At 35.4% G+C, this 20,567-nt stretch overlaps 1 protein-coding gene across 2 annotated transcripts; it reads left to right on the top strand.

The window, feature by feature from the left end:
- Positions 1-4,638: 4,638 nt before the first annotated feature.
- On the top strand, positions 4,639-15,181 carry LOC104230507 (transmembrane E3 ubiquitin-protein ligase FLY1). Of its 2 annotated transcripts, none has more exons than XM_009783340.2 (15): positions 4,639-5,052; positions 7,714-7,789; positions 8,994-9,121; positions 10,084-10,193; positions 10,758-10,818; positions 11,390-11,456; positions 11,537-11,614; positions 11,721-11,878; positions 11,960-12,019; positions 12,130-12,223; positions 12,540-12,707; positions 13,643-13,971; positions 14,192-14,308; positions 14,411-14,575; positions 14,824-15,181. In XM_009783340.2, exons 1-14 carry the CDS (start codon positions 4,927-4,929, stop codon positions 14,510-14,512), a joined length of 1,674 nt encoding a protein of 557 aa, XP_009781642.1. In that variant the 5' UTR covers positions 4,639-4,926; the 3' UTR covers positions 14,513-14,575; positions 14,824-15,181. The 2 variants fall into 2 exon arrangements, with proteins under 2 accessions (XP_009781642.1, XP_009781650.1); XM_009783348.2 differs by having other exon boundaries at positions 4,640-5,052; positions 7,717-7,789.
- Positions 15,182-20,567: the final 5,386 nt, after the last annotated feature.

Raw genomic sequence — 20,567 nt, forward strand, 5'->3', positions numbered from 1 at the left:
GTATGACTTCACTTTAAGTTTATCGATATCTCTAGCCCCATAATTTAAAATTTTTAATACCCTATATATACAAAAAATTTGTTCTTTGAATCATTAAATGTTAAATTAGTTGATTATTATTATAAAACATTACATATATTGTCTTAAAATTGTCAAGTAGTTTATTTTTCGACACCATACTTGGCTTAACCTCAATGCAAACTACTTAAATTGCATTCCAATTCAAATTCGAATATCATATAAGTTTGCTAGTAATAGTAATTTTTTAAAAACGACAAATAATGTAAATTAAAAAAAATATTAGATATCCTTATCTTATAATCTATGTATTTGAGTTGAAAAAAATATATATTTGAAATTGATGAGATTAACTTTCAAATTTTTTATACTCAATAAAGATGAAACATAAGAAGAAATCATCTTTTATTTCTCGTGTTTAGATCTTTCCAACATTTTTTTCAATATTTATTTTCTTTTATCTTATTTTTTATGTCATTATTTCTTTTGTTACAAAAAATTAATTTATTTCACTATAAAAGGATGAGTTTTAATAAAAATTGTCTACATATGAACTTTAATTATATTTTTAGTCTTTGGTTGAAATTATTTCATATTTTTCTTTTGGCTTTATCTAATCAGCCTAAATAGGTGCTCACCCAACCACTTAAATTAAAAAATTGAATGATGTGTAATTTATATATAATCCAATATAATATGTGTATAATCGTGTGTTGTCGGTATATCATCTTATTATATTAGCTATAAAAAGTAAACAATAAATATGGCCGATATTATGTAAATATTCCATAAGATTTCAGTTTTTTGAGTTTATCTATGATATAACTTCTATTATAATAATTTTAAAACTCTCTACTAATGTTCAAAAATATCTTATCTCATTGAATTAAAAAAAGTAAAGAGATTTTTTGAAATAATTTGTTTACATTTTAAAAAAAATATTTCACGTCATACCAATTTTTTCTTGACTACAGCTAAATGAAGGGGTTCCAGCTTATACCCTTCAATTCCTTGAATGTGCTAAATTGATTTTGTTATTTGTTTGATATCCATTTTATGCAAATTTACTCTTCAAACAAATATTCTTCAAGAAGAAAAAGAAACAACTTTTTTTTTAAATATTTACTGATTTTGTGATTTTGTTTACGATTTTGTATGTTTACTTTATTATATATGTAAGTAAACTTTTATTTGGTTTTGTAAACTCTTTTTTGTTATTTAGATAAACATAGATGTGTACCCTATATATTATATTTATTTTAAAAGAATTTTGTTTTATTCAAATCTAGCTACAATATTTCAAAGAACTATACTTGTAGGATTTTAAAAGTTCCTAACATGATTGCATATGATCATTAACCGAATTAAGTATGATAACATGATAAAAAGATAAATTTTATTTTTAATTTAATTTCGAAATTTAGAACTTAATCTATAAATTCAAAATTATCTTTTAATTCAAATTCCGTATATATATATAATATTATATTATATTATATTATATTTGTATTTAACTAAAATAGTCAGATATAAAATAAAGTTGTCATATATTATTGACATTTATTAGTTTGTCACTTGGCTTAACCATAATGTCAATTATATATATGGTAACTTCCTTGCTTTAATATATACTAGTATTAGTACTCGCGCGGATGCGCGGACACTAATCATGTCAAATATTTAAGTTATTTGGATTGTATGTAAATAATCTTAAAATTTACACTTTCTTAGTAAATATAGATAATCATTGGATATTAACTACATGAAAAAATTAACCATTTTTTCTATTTTTCTTTTTTGATACCATTCTTGCCGGTGTCATTGGATCCTAAAAATAGTCAAGAAGCAAAATAATAACTCATATTTATGGCAAAACAATCAAATATTGAGACATTGAATGACTCTTTGGATAAGATTTAACTCTTTTACTACTACTTGAACTCTTATTTATTGTGTTGATATCTCTTGAAAAATATTTCTTTCTTAAAATTTCAGTTTCTAAAACATTATTTTTCAATAATAATTATTTTTATAATAATGTAATTAAAAATATTATTCTTAATTGAAAACTCATTTTAGTTGGCTATCTAAAAATATAAAAAATTCTTTAGCTAGTGAATTTGTTTTACTCCATTTTGATATTTGACATTAACCATGTTAAATATCTGAGTTATTTGAATTATATGTAAATAACCTTAACATTTAAACCTTCTAAATAATTATAGATAATCGTATATATTATTAAGAAACACTACATGAAAAAAAAAACTAATATTTTCTCAATTCTCGTAGTGATAATTTTATTTTTGCACTACTCTCATAGGTGTCATTGGAACCTAAAATAGCTAAAAAGTAAAATAATAACTTATATTTATGACAAAGCACAAAAGTTGACACGATATAAACGATTCTTTGCGACTCTTATACTACGACTTGAACTCTTATTTGGTATGATTTTATCTTTCAAAAAATATTTCTATTTTGAAATCTCAATTTCTAAAATTATATATATATTATAACAATGATTATCTTTATACTGATGCAAGTTTAATCGGCTATCTAAAAATTTAAATGATTCTTTGGCCGGATTTATTTCAGTATGACTCCACTTTAAATTTATCGATATATCTAGCCCCATAATTTGAATTCTTAATACCCTATATATACAAAAAAAAAAAAAACTTTGAATCATTAAATGTTAATTAGTTGATTATTATTATAAAATATTACATATATTGTCTTAAAATTGTCAAGTAGTTTATTTTTCGACACCATACTTGGCTTAAACTCAATGCAAACTACTCAAATTGCATTCCTATTCAAATTCGAATATTATATTAGTTTGTTAGTAATAATGATTTTTAAAAAACGACACATAATGTAAATTAAAAAAAATATTATAAGATATCCTTATCCTATAATCCATGTATTTGAGTTGAAAAAAGAATATTTGAAATCGGTGAGATTAACTTTCAAATTTTTTATACTCAACAAAGATGAAACATAAGAAGAAATCATCTTTTATTTCTCGTTTTTAGATCTTTCCAACATTTTTTTCAATATTTATTTTCTTTTATCTTATTTTTATGTCATTATTTTTTTTCTTACAAAAAATTAATTTATTTCACTATAAAAGGATGACTTTTAATAAAAATTGTCTATATATGAACTTTCTTTATATTTTTAGTCTTTGGTTGAAATTATTTCATATTTTTCTTTTGGCTTTATCTAATCAACCTAAATAGGTGCTAACCCGACGATTTAAATTAAAAAATTGAATGATGTGTAATTTATATAATCCATATATAATATGTGTATAATCGTGTGTTGTCAGTTTATCATCTATATATATTAGCTATAAAAAGTAAATAATAAATATGACCGGATATTATGTAAATATTCCATAAGATTTCGATTTTTTGAGTTTATCCATGATATAACTTCTATTATAATAATTTTAAAACTCTTTACTAATGTTCAAAAATATCTTATCTTTTTATTATCTTTGAATTAAAAAAAGTAAAGAGTTTTTTCGAAATAATTTGTTTACATTTTTAAAAAAATATTTCACGTCATACCAATTTTTTTTATATATACTCTTTGTTACATTTAAAAGTCGCTATAGAAACTATCAACTAGAAACCAATTTCTCTCTTGTTGAGTTTGAAAAAAAAAACCTTTTACATAATCTAATGATTCAAAACTAATATTCTTCAACGGAAAAAAAAATATTATACCCTTGTAATATTGGCTAGACTACAGCTAAATGAAGAGGTTTCAGCTTATACCCTTCAATTTCTTGAATGTGCTAAATAGAAATTAATGATACCAATTGTATAGCTAAAGTTTTGTTATTTGTTTGATGCCCATTTATGCAAATTAACTCTTCAAACAAATATTCTTCAAGAAAAAAGAAGATACAACCTTTTTTTAATATTGACTGATTTTGTGATGTTTCTTTCTCCAACATGTATGTTTACTTGATTATATATGTAAGTAAACTTTTATTTGATTTTGGTAAACTTTTTTTTGTTATTTAGATTAACATAGACGTGTACCTTATATATTACATTTATTTTAAAAGAATTTCATTTTATTCAAATCTAGCTACAGTGTTTCAAAGAACTATACTTATAGGATTTTAAATGTGAAAGAGTTTTATAGTTATATGGAGTAGTTTTTTTTTTGGCTAGAGGCGAGGTAGTATAATTAGAAAAAATAACAAAAGTTCCTAACATGATTTCATATGATCATTAACTGAATTAAGTATAATAACATGATAAAAAAGATAATTTTTATTTTTTATATATATTTTTATATTATATTATATTATATTATATTATATTATATTATATTATATTATATTATATTATATTATATTATATTATATTATATTTGTATTTAACTAAAATAGTCAAATATAGAATAAAATTACCATATACTATTAACATTTATTAGCTTGCCACTTGGCTTAACCGTAATGTCAATTATATATAGTATCTTTTTTGCTTTAATATATATATATATATATATATATATATATAGATGTTGTACCAATAACTGTTAGCAGAATTATTATTAAAAAAAAGAAGTACTAGTTGGGGTATTCTATTTTCTTGTTCGTGAATTGACCAGTGACGGTCCTTTTTGTTGTAACCAAAATAATCAACAAACAAATGATTCTATTTAGGTTGTAGATTAGCAGTTGAGCTCTCCTTTTCTTCTGAAAAATTGCTCGGTATCTTTGTGCTTGTTGTTGGGTCGTTAGTTTTCTTGATTTTTTTGACTTCACTTGAAGCAATCCACCTCTTCTTAAATTTCTCTTGTTTCAAACTGTAATGGGCTTCATTTCTTCATCTGGGTTTATCAAGAATTGCTTAAAGGACAATAATTGGAACTGATCTTGAAATGGGTGCCACAAAAAATTTGATCTTTTTAAGAATTCTGTTCTATTTATGGCTCTTCTTTGGAGGGTTTTGCTCAGTAAAGGGACTCAGGCCTCTTAGAGAAAGGTCTCATTCGTGGAGTGATGAGGTTAGTAGCTGGTACTTGTTTTGTATTTGTTGTTCTTTGTTCCCTCTTAGGATAATTTAAAAAAAAATGGAAACTTTACTCAATTAAGTGCTGCATAATTTATGAAGTCAAAAGCTCGGTGTTTGCTTAAATGGAAGAACTTTTAACCCTATGATTGTACTATGAAGTCCTTAAGTTATATGATTGTTCCTCTTTATCATGTATGTTTTTGACTTCTCTTGACTGATATTTATATAGTTATGGAAATTGATGTTCTCAGCTCTGTTGGAGAAAAGAAAAAAGAAGAAAGTGATTTTAGCTTTCCCGTGTGCTGCCTGAAACGAGAGCATTCTTGTGATGTTTGATATATTTGACTTGTGCAATTCGGGAATTTCAATTGAATTTGAGAAAAAGTTTTAATTTTTGTTGTTTGTGGTGGGTTTATGATAAATGTGATCTGGTCACATGTTTAGAACCTAGCTTAGCTTGAAGTCAAAGGGGTTCCTGGTGAGCTGATTGATAGGAAAGAGAGAATAGAGACTCCGGTCAGGTTTTACAGGCATGCAGTGTTTGTTTTAGTTTGCATAATATCATAATGGTCATCATATACCTGGGATGTAACTGATATAATGTGGTTTAAGTTCAAAGTTTCAATTTATTGAGGTAACTAATGAAAGTAAAGGATATTTACAGTTGATCTACTTTGATCCAAGCTCAGCAGGCATCATGGGTCATGGCACTTCTGCAGCCAAGATACGGATCAAAATTGATGAAAAAATTAACGATAAAGAAATGACGGGAAAATTAAAAAGGAAAAAGATGGCGATGCTACATCTTGTCATATTAATAGAAGGTCATTTCGGTGTATTGGAGGACAAGAGGGGTTGCTCTGATGGTAAGCAACCTCCGCTTCCAACCAAGAGATTGTGAGTTCGGGTCTCCCCAAGAGCAAGGTGGGAAGTTCTTGGAGGGAAGGATGCCGGGGGTCTATTTGGAAACAACCTCTCTATCCCAGGGTGGGGATAAGGTCTGCGTACACACTACCCTCCCCAGACCCCACTAAGTGGGATTATACTGGGTTGTTGTTGTATTTCGGTGTATTGGAGGTCAAAATAAATATTATCATGGGTTATCTATCTTTTGTATGATCATTTGGAGCTAATTTTACTCTTTTTTTCAGACTAATTTTACCAGACTTTTGGACTTATAAGTTATAGGGTGACACCATTTCCAGAAATCCGTGATCTATAGGTGGAAATTAGACTCTTGAATCTGTATCACTGTATTAGACCTAGGAGTCATATAGCAATAGGAGTTGGACTCGAACATTCTTGGCGAATCACATAATAATAAGAGGTGAAATGAGAAAGGACAAAATATCTCCTGTACTTTAGTTTAGTTGAGAAACATCTGATAATAGCACCGATGCATATATCTGGTGGTTGTTAATTTTCGAAGAATATAACAGTAGTCACTTCTTTAGTGCATGTCACAAGAATATAACATGTCTAGCTGCAGCCAAGGTGCCTCAAAAATTGGCTTGTGAGAGGAACTCAATCTGGAAGACTTGCAACATGTGAGTCTTGCTAATGTAAGCCATATCCCTCAGGTTAATATTTGAAGAATTTCACAAGGGGTTTATTTTGAAGCCGTAGTGATTTTCCAGCATTGAATACCATGAATTTTTGCCAAGGTTCTTTTTTAAGCAATATCTAGCAGATTCTGAGTTTAGTGGGCAGAGTTACCCAGTACTTGTGATAGTGGGAGGTAGCAGGTAGCCAGTGGAATAGTTGACATTGGCCCGGACACCACCTTCATAAGAAAAGGCTCTCCTAGAAGCAGCAATTGCTTGTTGGAGATCTTCCTAGGACTCTTACCATTTACTTGTCAAATATCCAAAAATACTGTTACTATTTACTTTCAACTTTAAAGCTCTCGCAAAAACTAATTTGTCCAACCCCTGTTGAAACCAAGTAATCGACATGGTATCCATGTTAAGACTATGACAAGATTCGAGGAGACAAAAGTTATGCGAGCTAAACAATAAACAATCTGCTCTTAGTATATATTTAAGAGTGAATCACCCCTACTAGATAAAAGAAAGGAATGTCTTGGCCTCTCACTGAAGGATGGAATGACCTGATCTATCTTGTTAATGAGTTATAAAGTAAGTAACTCTTGGTAATTAGGATGTCAAATAGAGTGGAAAAGTACAAATTGACATTATTAGCTGGCTATATTTAGCTTCCTTTACGATACAGGGTCAACTTGAAAATTCTATTCTCAATATAGGATCATTGGAGCTCATTTACAAATTACGCTTATTGAATCCTGGAGAGGATGTCTACTCATGCATAGGTAACATGAGGGTTCATGGCATTACTACTAAAACTGACTAGGACCGTAGTGCTTCAAGGTTTCTATTCAACGACAAAGATTGTATAACACAGGATATGTATAGGTGCACGTCACGAGTTCAAAACCTGGATGCTGAACCAAATCTAGTTTTAAATGAGGAAGGGTAAAGGGGTGGGCCTATTGTCCATTGAGTTTTGAAGCTGAAAGAATGGATTTCTCGGTCACCAAAATAATAAACAAAGAGAAAGACAGTGACTATGGCCATAGTATGGCTGCTTGTTTTTCCTGCCTAGTCTTTAATCAAATTCTTTTTGTTTTTGGTAGCAGTGGCTATTTGCAAAGAAGAATGACAATGAGTTGGGGCCATTTTCTGCTTGGAATATAACAGGAACATACAGAGGTTTGTAAACTGTAAACTTGCTTTCTGGCGCATGCTCATGTTGCATTTCTTGGGAGAATATTCTCCCTATGCTCTTCCTTTACGTATTCTGATGAGTAGTGTCTTGTGAAGATAGTGAAAGTACCTAATTTGTCTTGTCAAACAGACTAGGCTAAGACAGTGTTATAAATAGCGCTCGCCTCAGCACTAATAGCGTGAGGCGAGGCGATGCGAGCAGCCTGCGCTATTTTGCCTCTGTTGCGTTGCGATTGTAAAAGGCGAGCGCCTCTGCTTGTGTAGCGAGAGGCGCTGTGTAGCGAGAGGTGAGCTGTGGCGTCGCTTTTTGAAAAAAAGAACGAAAAAGGCACAGATTAGGGCTTAAAACATTAGGGCTTGCAGTGATTTCACGTTTCTTTCTTCTTCAACCTTCAAACAACAGAGCACCCAAGTCCACCCAGCCCAGGTAAGCTTCTCTTCTTCTTTCTCCTCTCTTTCTTTCTTCTTTTTCCTTCTTCTTCTCTTCTTCTTTCTATTTTTTTGCTCTGTTTTTTGCCGAGCAACAGTGCAGAACAGAGAGTCTGTCTGTTGCACTGTTTTTTTTTTCATTTTTCTTTTCTTCTGATCTTCTCTTCATCTTTCTAATTTTTTGCTCTGTTTGTTGTCGAGCAACAGTGCAGCAAAAAAAGGACAGAGAGTCTTTTTATTCTCTGTTTTTTTTTCGTTCTTCTTCTTTCTTCTTCTGGTCTTCTCTTCTTCTTTTTTTGTTGCTCTGTTTTTTATTGAGCAGCAGTACTGCACCCTGTTTTTGTAGAGGCAGAGGCAGAGAACTTCTTCAAAACTTCAAACCTGAAATTTCCTCCTTTTTCAGTTATAGAGTAAAATTAATGCATATTGTGAATTGATATATTTATTAATATATCATTGTTATTGAGTTTTTAGTTATATATATAATATTTTATTTTTTTGTATAAATTGTCGCTTCACATCAAAAAGGCGAGCGCTTCGCTGCGCGCCTCTCGCCTCAGTGAAGCGGGTCCTCGTCGCTATTTGTCGTCGCACGTTATCCAAAACACTGGGCTAAGAAGTTAAAAGTGATGCTATCAATCGAGCAGAACTCATTTCAAAGAAAATGAAGGAAGATAATCTTTCTTCCTTCAATAAATGAAATTCCCTTGCTACTATCATCTTGAATCTAAAATATTTTCTTCTGAAATTTGAGCTTCAGGATCTTGGAGGTTCCTACATTCAAAGAATAGCTCTTCTCGATTTCCTGATTTTCAGAAGTCCAATGGAAACTCTGTCCTGGAATTGATTAGTGCCCCAACAAAAATAACTGGTGTACATTATGTTCAGGTAGTCCTGCCATCATAAATACCAGTCTCTTTACAAAATATTGTGTTAACTCGGTGTCATTTTTCACAAAATTACTTGTCTCCTGAATCAAAAAGAAAGAAAAATGAAAAAAATGTTTGTATCTCTGTAGTTGCAAATCAGATGATGGTTACTGGACTATAACGTGTCGCTAAAAGGGAATAAATAGTTACTTGACTGAATTGGATGAAGTACAACACCTTCATTTGTCTTTTTATCTCAGAAAAGAAAGTCTTGTACAAGGAATTGCATGACATGATTGTTTATGTTGCATATTTTCTTGTCTGACAAAGAATGGGGCGTCCAAGCATAATGTGTCATTGATGCTGTAAGCCTGTAGCTTTGGAGTGTCTACTCCTTGTTAGTCTGGGCTTTGGAAATAACTGAAAATTCCCTTTATAGAAGATTGCTCGTTGTCATGATTCTCCTAGAGCCTATGTCATTTACTCCAAATCCAGTATTGTACTTCCGTTAGATATTAGATTTCAGCACAACATATTATTTATTAACATCCCTACTAAAATTACAAGCAGTGCATCTTCCGTTTTTATAATGCTACTGTTCATGGTCTTTAGTTGTGGTGGTTTTATGATGATATTTTTCTGACGTTGTTCGGTTGCCCTAGCATTCTGGTACTGTGTACCCTTCGAACATGCTGTTTTCTGAAGTCTAAAAAATAGTTTTGTTTGGCACTTGCGAATTTGTAAACCATGGAATTAGCTTATGTTGTAAGCTCGACAATCAGAACCTGATAGTGAATAGTCTGATGTGCTTATGTCTGGTTGCTATTTTTTGGGATGTATTATGTTTCCTTTGTTGAGCCTTCAAGAATCTCTGTTATAGTACTTGAAAAGTCATGTAACCTTAGCTGAATATACTTTTTTTGATGACATTACTTATTTCAATGACATTATCTTCCTATAATTTATTGTTGCCGACAACAGGGTGTCATAATTTTCCATGATGTTTTTGACAATGAACATGGGGGTGCTCAAATTAGAGTAGAAGGTGTATATGTATGGCCATTCAGACAACTTCGGATGGTAGCTTACAGGTACTAATTTTGTTACTTGGCCGAAAGGAAATTCTCTAAGTATGTTCAACCACCTATCTTGCTCCATGGAACAAATTGATGTAGGAAGGTCCTTATATTTATAGTAGAAAATTGAATGTGCACTTAACTAATATAATTAATTTAAAACTATGGTCACTTTCTTATTGAAAGATAACAATATTGAAAATGTCTTTATGAAGCTCATGACAGTTTATCTCACATAGGACAATAGATGATTACGACTTGGATTTGTAACGGTTGAGTTTGGTTATATTAGGTTATGGATACGCATGCAAGTAAAAGGTCCTCTTATTAGGTTTTAAGCATGGTGAAGGATTTAGGCCTCAAGTAGGCTTTATGAAGCATTGTCAAGAAAGATGTTAGACATTGCATATCTTAAGAATATTGTTGTAAAGAGAAGTAAAGTAAAAGGAATATAATTTTCTTTTTTAACTGTTTCTTAACAAAGTAACCTTAATTGCTTCAGTCTTCTCAATTCGCATAACAAGCCCGGAGATACTATTTGGAATGCTTCATTAACTGACATTTATGCATCTTTTGCAGTGGCAAAGGGGGTGAGCTTGGGCAGGAAGACGATTATCTGTTATCAAATCCATATCATTTGGTATTAATCATGACCATATTTTATGTCTTTGAGATGAATTTTTGAATAGTAGCTTTGATAGACAAACTTATGACGTCTGCACTTGTGAGTTTTACCCATGCTAATCAAGTGTTTTACTTCAAATTTCTCCGTTATCATTATGTATTTTCCTTTATATTTGAAGCTTGTAAGTTGTAATGCTTTGGCACCTGACAGTTTGAAGGTTTGCAGCCATGAATGACATGCTTTACTTGTATATAATATTGAGGCAATGGGATGCAAATTCAAAAATTTTATGGTGTTTACTTGTTTAGGAAACCGTTTCTCATATATCTATTTAAACAAATGAAACAACTCGTGTTATGAAAATTTTCCTTCTTAAAGTGGTGGTTCATAGAGGGAGCTTCTTGTATTATTCACATGTCCCCTCCCAGATAGGTTACCTTTACCCCTCTATATGTTGTTTTTTTTAGCTCAGGAACTATAAAAAAATTGATTTACATCCCATCCAAGTGAATTCTAAACTAATATTGAGTGTCTTAAAAATTTATGAAATGACAATTTCTTTCTTTATCTTACCTTTCCTGGACAGCTTGGACTTTTCTCATCTCAGGTCTTCCAGGAGTCTCCACGAGATAAGATTTGGAAGAGGAAACATTGTAATAATGCTTACTCAGCCTTGATCCAATTGAACCTTTTAAATTCCTATCTATAACTATGTATATCTCTGTTTGTGCAGCACCTATTTATGAAATGGAGAAACATTGTAATGTTGAAATTGCAGCACAAGTTTCTCGTGTGTCATCTTCCACTACTGGTATTTGATTTATCCTAAATAACTTTCTTTTTACCCAATTTCTCCCTGTAGTTTGAGCAAGTACCAGGAAGCAAGTGATTTATCTCGAGTTACTTGTCATTTCCAGATGTAGATCATGATCATTATCATCTAGAAGGATTGATGGAAAGCCCTTCAGTGGATGACGATGGAGACTGTTTCTCACCCATGCTATTAAATGCTACTTCTGTCAATATAGAGGTTTACTACAACAAAGCAGTTAACTATACGTTGATGGTCACCTTTGTATCCTACAAGAGTTGTCATTTCATTGAATTATTTTTTCTATGAACTTTGTGTGGATTCCTTAACTTATGGAAATCCTAGGTCTCTTTTCTTCAAGTGCTCCTCCTCATTCGGCAAATGGAATATAGCAACACTCAATCAGTAAGACTACCACTTTCTGTTACATCCAATGATACAAGTCTTCACTTTTTTTTGGGTTGCTATTTCAGTGTGTTAAATCAAATGAATGATGTCTGATGTTCCTTTTGTAGGGAGCTTCCAAAGTTTCAATTCTGATGATCGGACAACAGGGAATAATTGATTCTTATCTTTGTCTTTTACATCTGACTGCAGGCATACTTGTTGGTAAGTTAGATATCTAGGTCACTGTAATCAGCACGTTTAGCTGGTTTTATTATCTTAAAATTGTAGAGTGGTGGTAACAATGACGTAACCCTCTTAAGATAAACACTTCCTAGTTAGTAACTTGTTAACAAGTCATTACTATGTCATGCTTTTGCCTTCCTGTTACCTACTCTTAGAAGTTTGTATGGCTACTTCAAGTGAATTTTACGTTCCTAATGTGTTCATTACTTCTTTTAGACTCTTGTTGAAGATTTTCTATGAGAAACTCATGTTGTTTCTAGCTGCTGCACTCTGCTAATCTTTCGCTCTTTTACAGAATCCCTGTTCAATGCTTTTGCAACTGCTGCATTTTTCAAGTTTGTTGTGTTCTCAATATTTGAGATGAGATATCTTCTCGCTATATGGAAGGCAAATAGACCTATGAGTAGTGGAGAGGGCTGGGAAGCAATGAGGCGCGAGCTATCAATTCTGTACAGCCGTTTCTGTAAGTATCCCTTGCTGAAATGTGGACATGTGCGTATATAATAAACTGAGTCACCAACTATATATGCCTGTATCTTTAATTTGTCAAGCTGCAAGGTATGAATTCTACTGTAAGGGAAATTAGATGTTGAAGAGTAAATAACACATTTGGGTTTATCTGGGAAATCTTTCTTTGACATAATCCTACCTGCTTTCGTATAGCTCAATTCGTGAAATATTCCTGGTTCTATTCCATTTCTCTACCTAGTGAAGGAGGATGTAACCTCTGATTTGCAATAATTTATCCAATACACACTAGGCTTCAAAATTTGGTGACTTGTGATCTGGCATAACGGTTTTAAGAAAATGAAATCAGTGTCTAGGGTGAAAATATAAGCAATGAATGAACTTCACTGTTCAACATGGTTCATGGGTTGCTTCAGATAGGTGCCATGGGCCTAAAGAATTGAAATTTTGTCCCAAAAAAAAAACGCAATTCTCTCTTAGGGCAGAAGCTTTATGTCATTTTGTCATCCAAAAATCTCAAGAGAAAGAAGTCATGCAAATTTGGTAGAGAAACACTAAAGCAATTTCATTAAGCCTTTTCTCCACCCCCGCCCCCTGTCTCTCAGCTTGATCTGCTTCAACTGTCATGGACAACACACTCATTTCTCTATCTTTACAACAACAACAAAAAATCCAGTGATTTCCTACAAGTGGGGTTTGGGGAGGGTAAGATGTACTTAGCCTTACCCCTACCCTGGAAGGGCGGAGAGGCTGTTTCCGATAGACCCATGGCTGGAGAACGAATGAAAAAAGTAATGGCAACAAGTAGGAACAACAACAAGATAAAAATAAGACCGAAGCGAAGAAAATAGATAAACTCTAGGTAGTAATAGCAATCTATAATAAAATGATATCATTTCTCTATCTTTATTTTCCAAAATTGTTTTGCAGATGGGATCCTTTTAGGTGGCATTTTGGTCATGTACGAGTTCCATAAGTTTCTGCGGCCTCTTCTTCTCCTTTTACACTCTTTTTGGATACCTCAAGTTGTAACTAATGTTATTCGTGACTTGAGAAAACCATTGCATCCTCATTACATCTTGGGAATGACTATAACTCGGTTAGCAATCCCACTATATGTCTTTGGTTGTCCTCACAATTTTATGCGGATAGAGCCCGACAAAAATTGGTGCATCTGCTTGGGAATTTTCATGGCATTCCAAGCATCAATTCTTCTTTTGCAGCACTATCTTGGATCTCGGTGGTTCATTCCTCGTCAGGTATTATGCTGCTCTACCTGTTGATTTTCGATGAAACGATTATGCTATTAGAAGTAAGAAAACAACTGAGAAGAATAAGTTTTGCAATGACCGATCTGTTTTGATAAAGTATACAAAAGTAGATGCTCTAGACAAAAAAATGATTCTTAGGATAAAGCATCAATCATCTATTGAGTTTTGCAGTGACCTATCTTACGTAAGCTTTGTTGAGGTCTTGCAGATTTTACCGGAGAAGTATAGCTATTATAGAAGGTTTAACCAGGATGCAGTTCGTGTCTCTGACTGTGTCATTTGCATGACTGCTATTGATCTTACTCAACGTGCAAATCATTGGATGGTAATGCAACTTGTATGGAACTTTTCTCGCTATAATGTAGGATTCCTGTCAAAATGTGGTAAAGAAAATCCATATGGTTATAATGCGCCAATTGATTTGCAGGTGACGCCTTGTGATCATTTCTTTCATTCCGGTTGTTTACAAAGATGGATGGACATAAAGATGGAGTGCCCAACATGCCGACGTCCTCTTCCTCCCGCCTGAATGGATTTATTTTTGAATTCCTATTGATATGGAGCGACTGACACCACCAACCTGTCAATTGAGGTAAATGGCTGTGCATGAATATGTTTTAACGGTAACATTCTTTCCTCTAGAACTTTTGCGGGCAATATTACCATACAAAACGTGCGGGAATTCAGTGTGGCAATGAGCTGTGAATTTTTTTAAAATAAGTCGGCTGACTAAACGCATGATGTTGTGATTATTTCCCTCGACTGATAGAAAAGTTCATTCTTCTCCCTGTGATTCCGAAAGAAATGTGTAATGTGACGAGATTTTGTACTTTCTCTCAGGTTGGTGGAGGATTGGATCGGAGCATTCTTGAGAAGTTTTCAGTAGGTTTTAAAAATTTAACACAGATTCTCCAGATTGCCTTGTGCAGTTCTTGTAATGTATATTATGGTCAATGTAGTTCTTGTTCAAGGTGATAACATTTCTAGATTCTTTTCCTGTATTCCATTACTTCAGTTTTTGTTTGAGATATAGGTTGAGAAAACAAGTTGTAAATTCCAAGTTGGGAAATGTAGCCTTATGATCAGCACCTTTCAATAGGTGAATTACATGTAGATAGTAATCATGATTTTTATAGGAACAAGATGTGTATAGTCTGCAGATTTTGTTGTACTCAATACTATGGTTCCTCGTACAGAATTGGTTTAATTGTCCAATAAGAGATGGAATTGGAACCATTGTTAGAAAAAAGAATTAGCAGGGGTATGTGCGAAGTCTTCAATGAATACCGGAGAATTGGCCGAGTATTACTTCACCTCCTCTTAGTTTGAGCTATTTCTTAGTGATTGTTCATCTTCTACTGCCCGAGGCCTCCAGAAACAAGGCGTTCTTTTGCATTGCACTTCTTCATGTCTTGGTTCACTGTCGTTCTAAATATCCAGATCTATGGATCTCATCTCCCCAGCATCAAAGCGAGACTCCATTCAAATCTGCCACTCCTTGGGCGAGGCCTTCTGTTCTATGAACACCCACCACTAAATGATTTTGATGACCCAAAAAGGTCATCACTTGTTTAAAAACGAAATTCTGTATTCTGAGGCCTTGAAAACCTTATTTAGGGTCACCTCGATTTGCGTGCGCAGTCCGGGCGTGTAGCCAGAAAGCCTAAATATGAAAATCTGTGAAAAATGATAAGTTTTGATTATAAAATGAGCTAATTGACAAGTGAGGCTTGCTCAGTTGGTAAAAGCACCTCCACCTACGATCGTTAGGTCCTGGGTTCGAGTCATCATGGAGGGGAAGTGTGGAAACACTATAGATCCTCCTAACTTGGGAGGGGAAAAATAAAAAAAAATGAGCTAATTTGACTTCGGTCAACATTTTGGGTACACGGACCCGGACCCGTAATTCGACTGTCCAAGAGGTTCCGTAGGAAAATATGGGACTTGGGAGTATGGCCGGAATCGAATTCCGAGGTCCTAAGCCCGAGAAATGAATTTTTAAAGGAAATTGTTTTCTGGAATTGTTTAAAGAAATTTGAAATGAAATTTGTTTAGAACATGATGGTATCGGGCCCGTATTTTGGTTCCGGCGCCCGGTACAGGTCTTATATATGATTTAAGACATTCCTGTAAAATTTGGTGAAAAACGGACGTCGTTTGACGTGATTCGGACCTAAATTGCTAAAGTTGATGTTTTAAGAAGTTTGAGAAAATTCTATGATTTTGAGGTTTAATTCGTTGTTATTGATATTAATTTGGTGATATGAGTACACGAACAAGTCCGTAAGGTGTTTATGAGGTTGTGTGTATATTTGGTTTGGAGCCCCGAGGGCTCGGGGTGAGTTTTGGATAGGCCACGGGTTGCATTTTGAACAAGAAATTGCAGAAAAATTTTACTGGTATGAACAGGCTTGCAGGCTTCGCAAATGCGAGCTTGCAAATGCCTGCCTTGGCTCGCAAATGCAAAGGTTTGCCTATTGGCCAGGGATCGCAAATGCGACAATAGTTTCGCAAATGCGAAAGTTTGGGATTTTTGAAGGTTTCGCATTTCCCAGCTTATCAGAGGTCGGGGTTCGCAATTCTCATACCTTCATCCTGCAACTTTTATACTTAACCGATTTTAAAACCCATTTTTCATATTCCCTCAAACATAAACACACTTAGGCGATTTTTCAAGGATTCTTTCTTCTCCAAATTAATTGTAAGTCGTTTTAAACTAGTTTTCTTCAATCATTAACATCTTTTATCATGATTTCAACTTAAAATCAAAGATTTTCATGGGGGAAATTGAGTGTTTTGGGTAGAACCTAAGTTTTTCAAAATTGGGGATTTGGACCTCGATTTGAGGTCCGATTTCAAAATAAATCATATATTTGAGTTCGTGGGGGAATGGGTAATCAGATTTTGGTTCAAACGGTTTTGACCATGTGGGCCCGGGGGCGATTTTTGACATTTTGGGTAAAACTTTGGAAAACTCACTTTCATGCATTGGGGTTGATTCATTTAGCGTTTATTGATGTAATTAAGTAATTTATGGATAGATATGAGCGAATTGGCAGTGGAATCAAGGGGTAAAGCTATAATTGAACTTTGAGTTGTGTTCGAGGCATCGAGGTAAGTATTTGGTCTAATCCTAACTTGAGGGATTATGAGTTGTGTCCTATTTGCTAATTGCTTCTTGTTGAGTACGACGTATAGACATGGTGACAGGTATCTATACGTTGGTGTCGAGCATGACCATGAGTCTTAAATTGATATTTGTTATATTCCTAAATGATTCTACGGATGCTTTAATTGATGATTCTCGATATTAGGCAAGGATTTAGTTTAATTTCGTGGAATTTATTTATGACCGAGTATTGGTATTAATTGAGTTGAGTAGAAGTTGAGTTAAGATTGGTTATAGCTGATTCTACCTTGCCGGGATGTTTGTTTTGATATTGTTGTTCCCTTGCCGGGAAGTTATTATGCTATTTTGTTTCCTTGCCGGGAAGTTATTATATTGCTCTTGTTCCCTTGCCGGGATCCCTTGTGATTATTGTTGGCTTGAAATGAGAGCAGGTAGTACGCCTACCACAAGATTTAATGAAATGGGAGCGGGTGGTACGCCTACCACGAGATTTAATGAAATGGGAGCGGGTGGTACGCCTACCACGAGATTTAATGAAATGGGAGCGGGTGGTACGCCTACCACGAGATTTAATGAAATGGGAGCGGGTGGTACGCCTACCACAAGATTTAATGAAATGGAAGTGGGTGGTACGCCTACCACGAGATTTAATGAAATGGGAGCGGGTGATACGCCTACTACGAGATTTAATGAAATGGGAGCGGGTGGTACGTCTACCACGAGATTTAATGAAATGGGAGCGGGTGGTACGCCTACCACGAGATACGAGAAATGGGATCGGGTTGCACGCCTGCAACAAGATGTGAACCGAAAATGAAGTCTGCCATTGTTTTCTTTATTCTTGTTAGAAGTAACTTTTGGCTTCTTTATAATTCTCTTGATATTTTATTTTTATCTGTTATTTCCCCGAAGCATGTTTCCCCCTTCCCAGCTTTTATTGCTTGTATTAGTTTATTTCGCGCCATGTATATATATATATATAATTGCACAGGTTTATATATATATATATATATATAACTGCACAGGTTTATCTGGAGTCTGGTCCTAACCTCGTCACTATCTCGCCGGAGTTAGGCCAGACACTTACCAGCACATGGGGTCGGTTGTGCTGATACTAATCTCTGCACTATGTGCAGATACCGGAGCAACACTTGGTCAGCAACAGTAGGGGAGTCAGCCTTCAGTCCACCAAGACTCCAAGGTAGCCCTGCAGGCGTCCGCAGGCCCGACGTCTCTTCTATCAGTTTTTATGTTCTGTTATCATTTGTACTCGAGACAGACCATGTTATTTTCTTTCAAACACTTATTTGTAGTAATGATAGATAGTCCGTGAATGTTGTGACACCAGTTTCTGGGTAGAGGTATATGTGAAGTTTCTTATTATTTTGGTTCATTTTATCTAAGTCTTCCACTTAATCTCATATTCCGCTGTTTAAATGTTATTATATCGAAATTGTTAATGAAAATAAAATGGGTACAAAGGTAAATTGTGCAATTGATTGGCTTGCCTAACTTGTACTAGTAGGCACCATCACGACTCACGAGGGTGGGAATCCGGGTCGTGACAAGTTGGTATCGGAGCTCTAGGTTACATATCTCACAATTCACGGACAAGCTCAGTAGAGTCTGAGGGATCGGTACAGAGACGTCTGTATTTATCCCCAAGAGGCTGCGAAGTTAGGAAAAACTTCACATTTGTTCTTTTTTGTCGTGCGGTTCTGTTTCTCAATGTTAATTGAACTTCTACTATGTTCTTTCGCAGATGGCTAGAACACGCGCTTCCTCATCCACCGCTTAGCAGCCCGAGCCCCCAGCAGCAGTTCCCACGAGGGGCAGGGGTGAGGCCGAGGCCGTGCTAGAGGCCGAGGTAAGGGCAGAGCTCAGCCCCGAGCAGCAGCACCAGTAGCGGAGCCTCAAGTTGATTTTGATGAGGAGGTTCCGGACCCAGCAGTTCTGGTGGGCCCAGCTCAGGTCCTAGAGGGGTTTATTGCTACCCTAGTTCTTCAGGACGCTCTGGTCCGATTAGTGGGCCTCATGGAGAGTGTCACCCGAGCAGGCTTGCTTCCTGTAGCACCAGCCATCTCTCAGGCTAGATGAGGGACTCAGACTTCTGCTACTCGCACTCCGGAGCAGGTAGCTCCCCAGATTCAGACTCCAGCGGTTCATCCAGTTGGAGCAGTTCAGCTAGGTGTGGTAGCTCAGACCGGCGATGGAGCATCTATATATGCCGATGCTTTGTGGAGGCTGGATAGGTTTACCAAGCTCTTCACTTCTACTTTCAGCGGTGCTTCTACTAAGGATCCCCAGGATTATTTGGACAGCTGCTATGAGGTTCTCAGGAATATGGGTATTGTTGAGACCAATGAGGTTGATTTTGCTACATTTCGCTTGTTTGGATCCGCCAAGACCTGGTGGAGGGATTTCTGTTTGGCTAGACTAACCGGATCGCCATCTTTGACTTGGGAGCAGTTTACACAACTATTTCTGGAGAAGTTTCTCCCCATTACTCAAAGAGAGGCCTATCGGAGGCAGTTCGAGCGCCTCCAGCAGGGTTCCATGATGGTTACCCAGTATGAGACTAGATTCATCGACTTGGCTCGCCATGCTCTTGTCATACTTCCTACCGTGAGAGAGAGAGAGGGTGATGAGGTTTATTGATGGCCTTATTCAGCCGATTCGTCTTCAGATGGCTAGGGAGACTGGGAGTGAGATATCTTTCCAGGAGGCGGCCAATGTGGCCAGGAGAGTGGAAATAGTTCTGTCACAGGGAGGTGGTCATGGGTCGGACAAGAGGCCCCGTCATTCAAGCAGATTCAGCGGTGCCTCGTCTGGAGGCAGAGATTCATATGGTAGAGGCCATCCTCCTAGGCCCTTTCAGTCAGCTCTTCAGGTTTCTCACGGTGCTTCAGGTAGCCGTGGTCCTCAGATGCAGTATTCTGATCAGCAGACCTACAGTGCACCACCAGTACCTATCAGTGCACCACCGCTTCAGAGTTTCTAGGGTCGTCAGCCCCAGCAGCCGAGGGTTTGTTTTACTTGTGGTGACATGAGGCACATTGCTAGGTATTGCCCTCGCGCGCCAGGTAGTTCTCAACATCAGAGTTCCCGTGCTATGGTTCAGGCACCAGGTGCCCCACAAGCCGCCCAGCCGTCTAGATGTGGGGGTAGAGGTGCTAGAGGTGGAGGTAGAGGTGGAGCTCAGACCGCTAGAGGTGGAGGCCAGCTAGCAGTAGGTCGTCCCAGATATATGGTTCAGGGTGGTGGGGCCCAGCCCCGATATTATGCTCTCCCAGCCAGGCCCGAGGTTGAGGCTTCAGATGCAGTTATTACAGGTACGGTTCTGGTTTGTGATAAAGATGCTTCATTGTTATTTGATCTAGTGTTTACATATTCGTACGTGTCATCTTATTTTGCACCGTATCTGGTCATGCCTAGGGATTCACTGAGTATTCTT

This window comes from Nicotiana sylvestris, chromosome 7 (assembly GCF_000393655.2).
Source record: "Nicotiana sylvestris chromosome 7, ASM39365v2, whole genome shotgun sequence".
Classification (NCBI taxonomy): domain Eukaryota; kingdom Viridiplantae; phylum Streptophyta; class Magnoliopsida; order Solanales; family Solanaceae; genus Nicotiana; species Nicotiana sylvestris.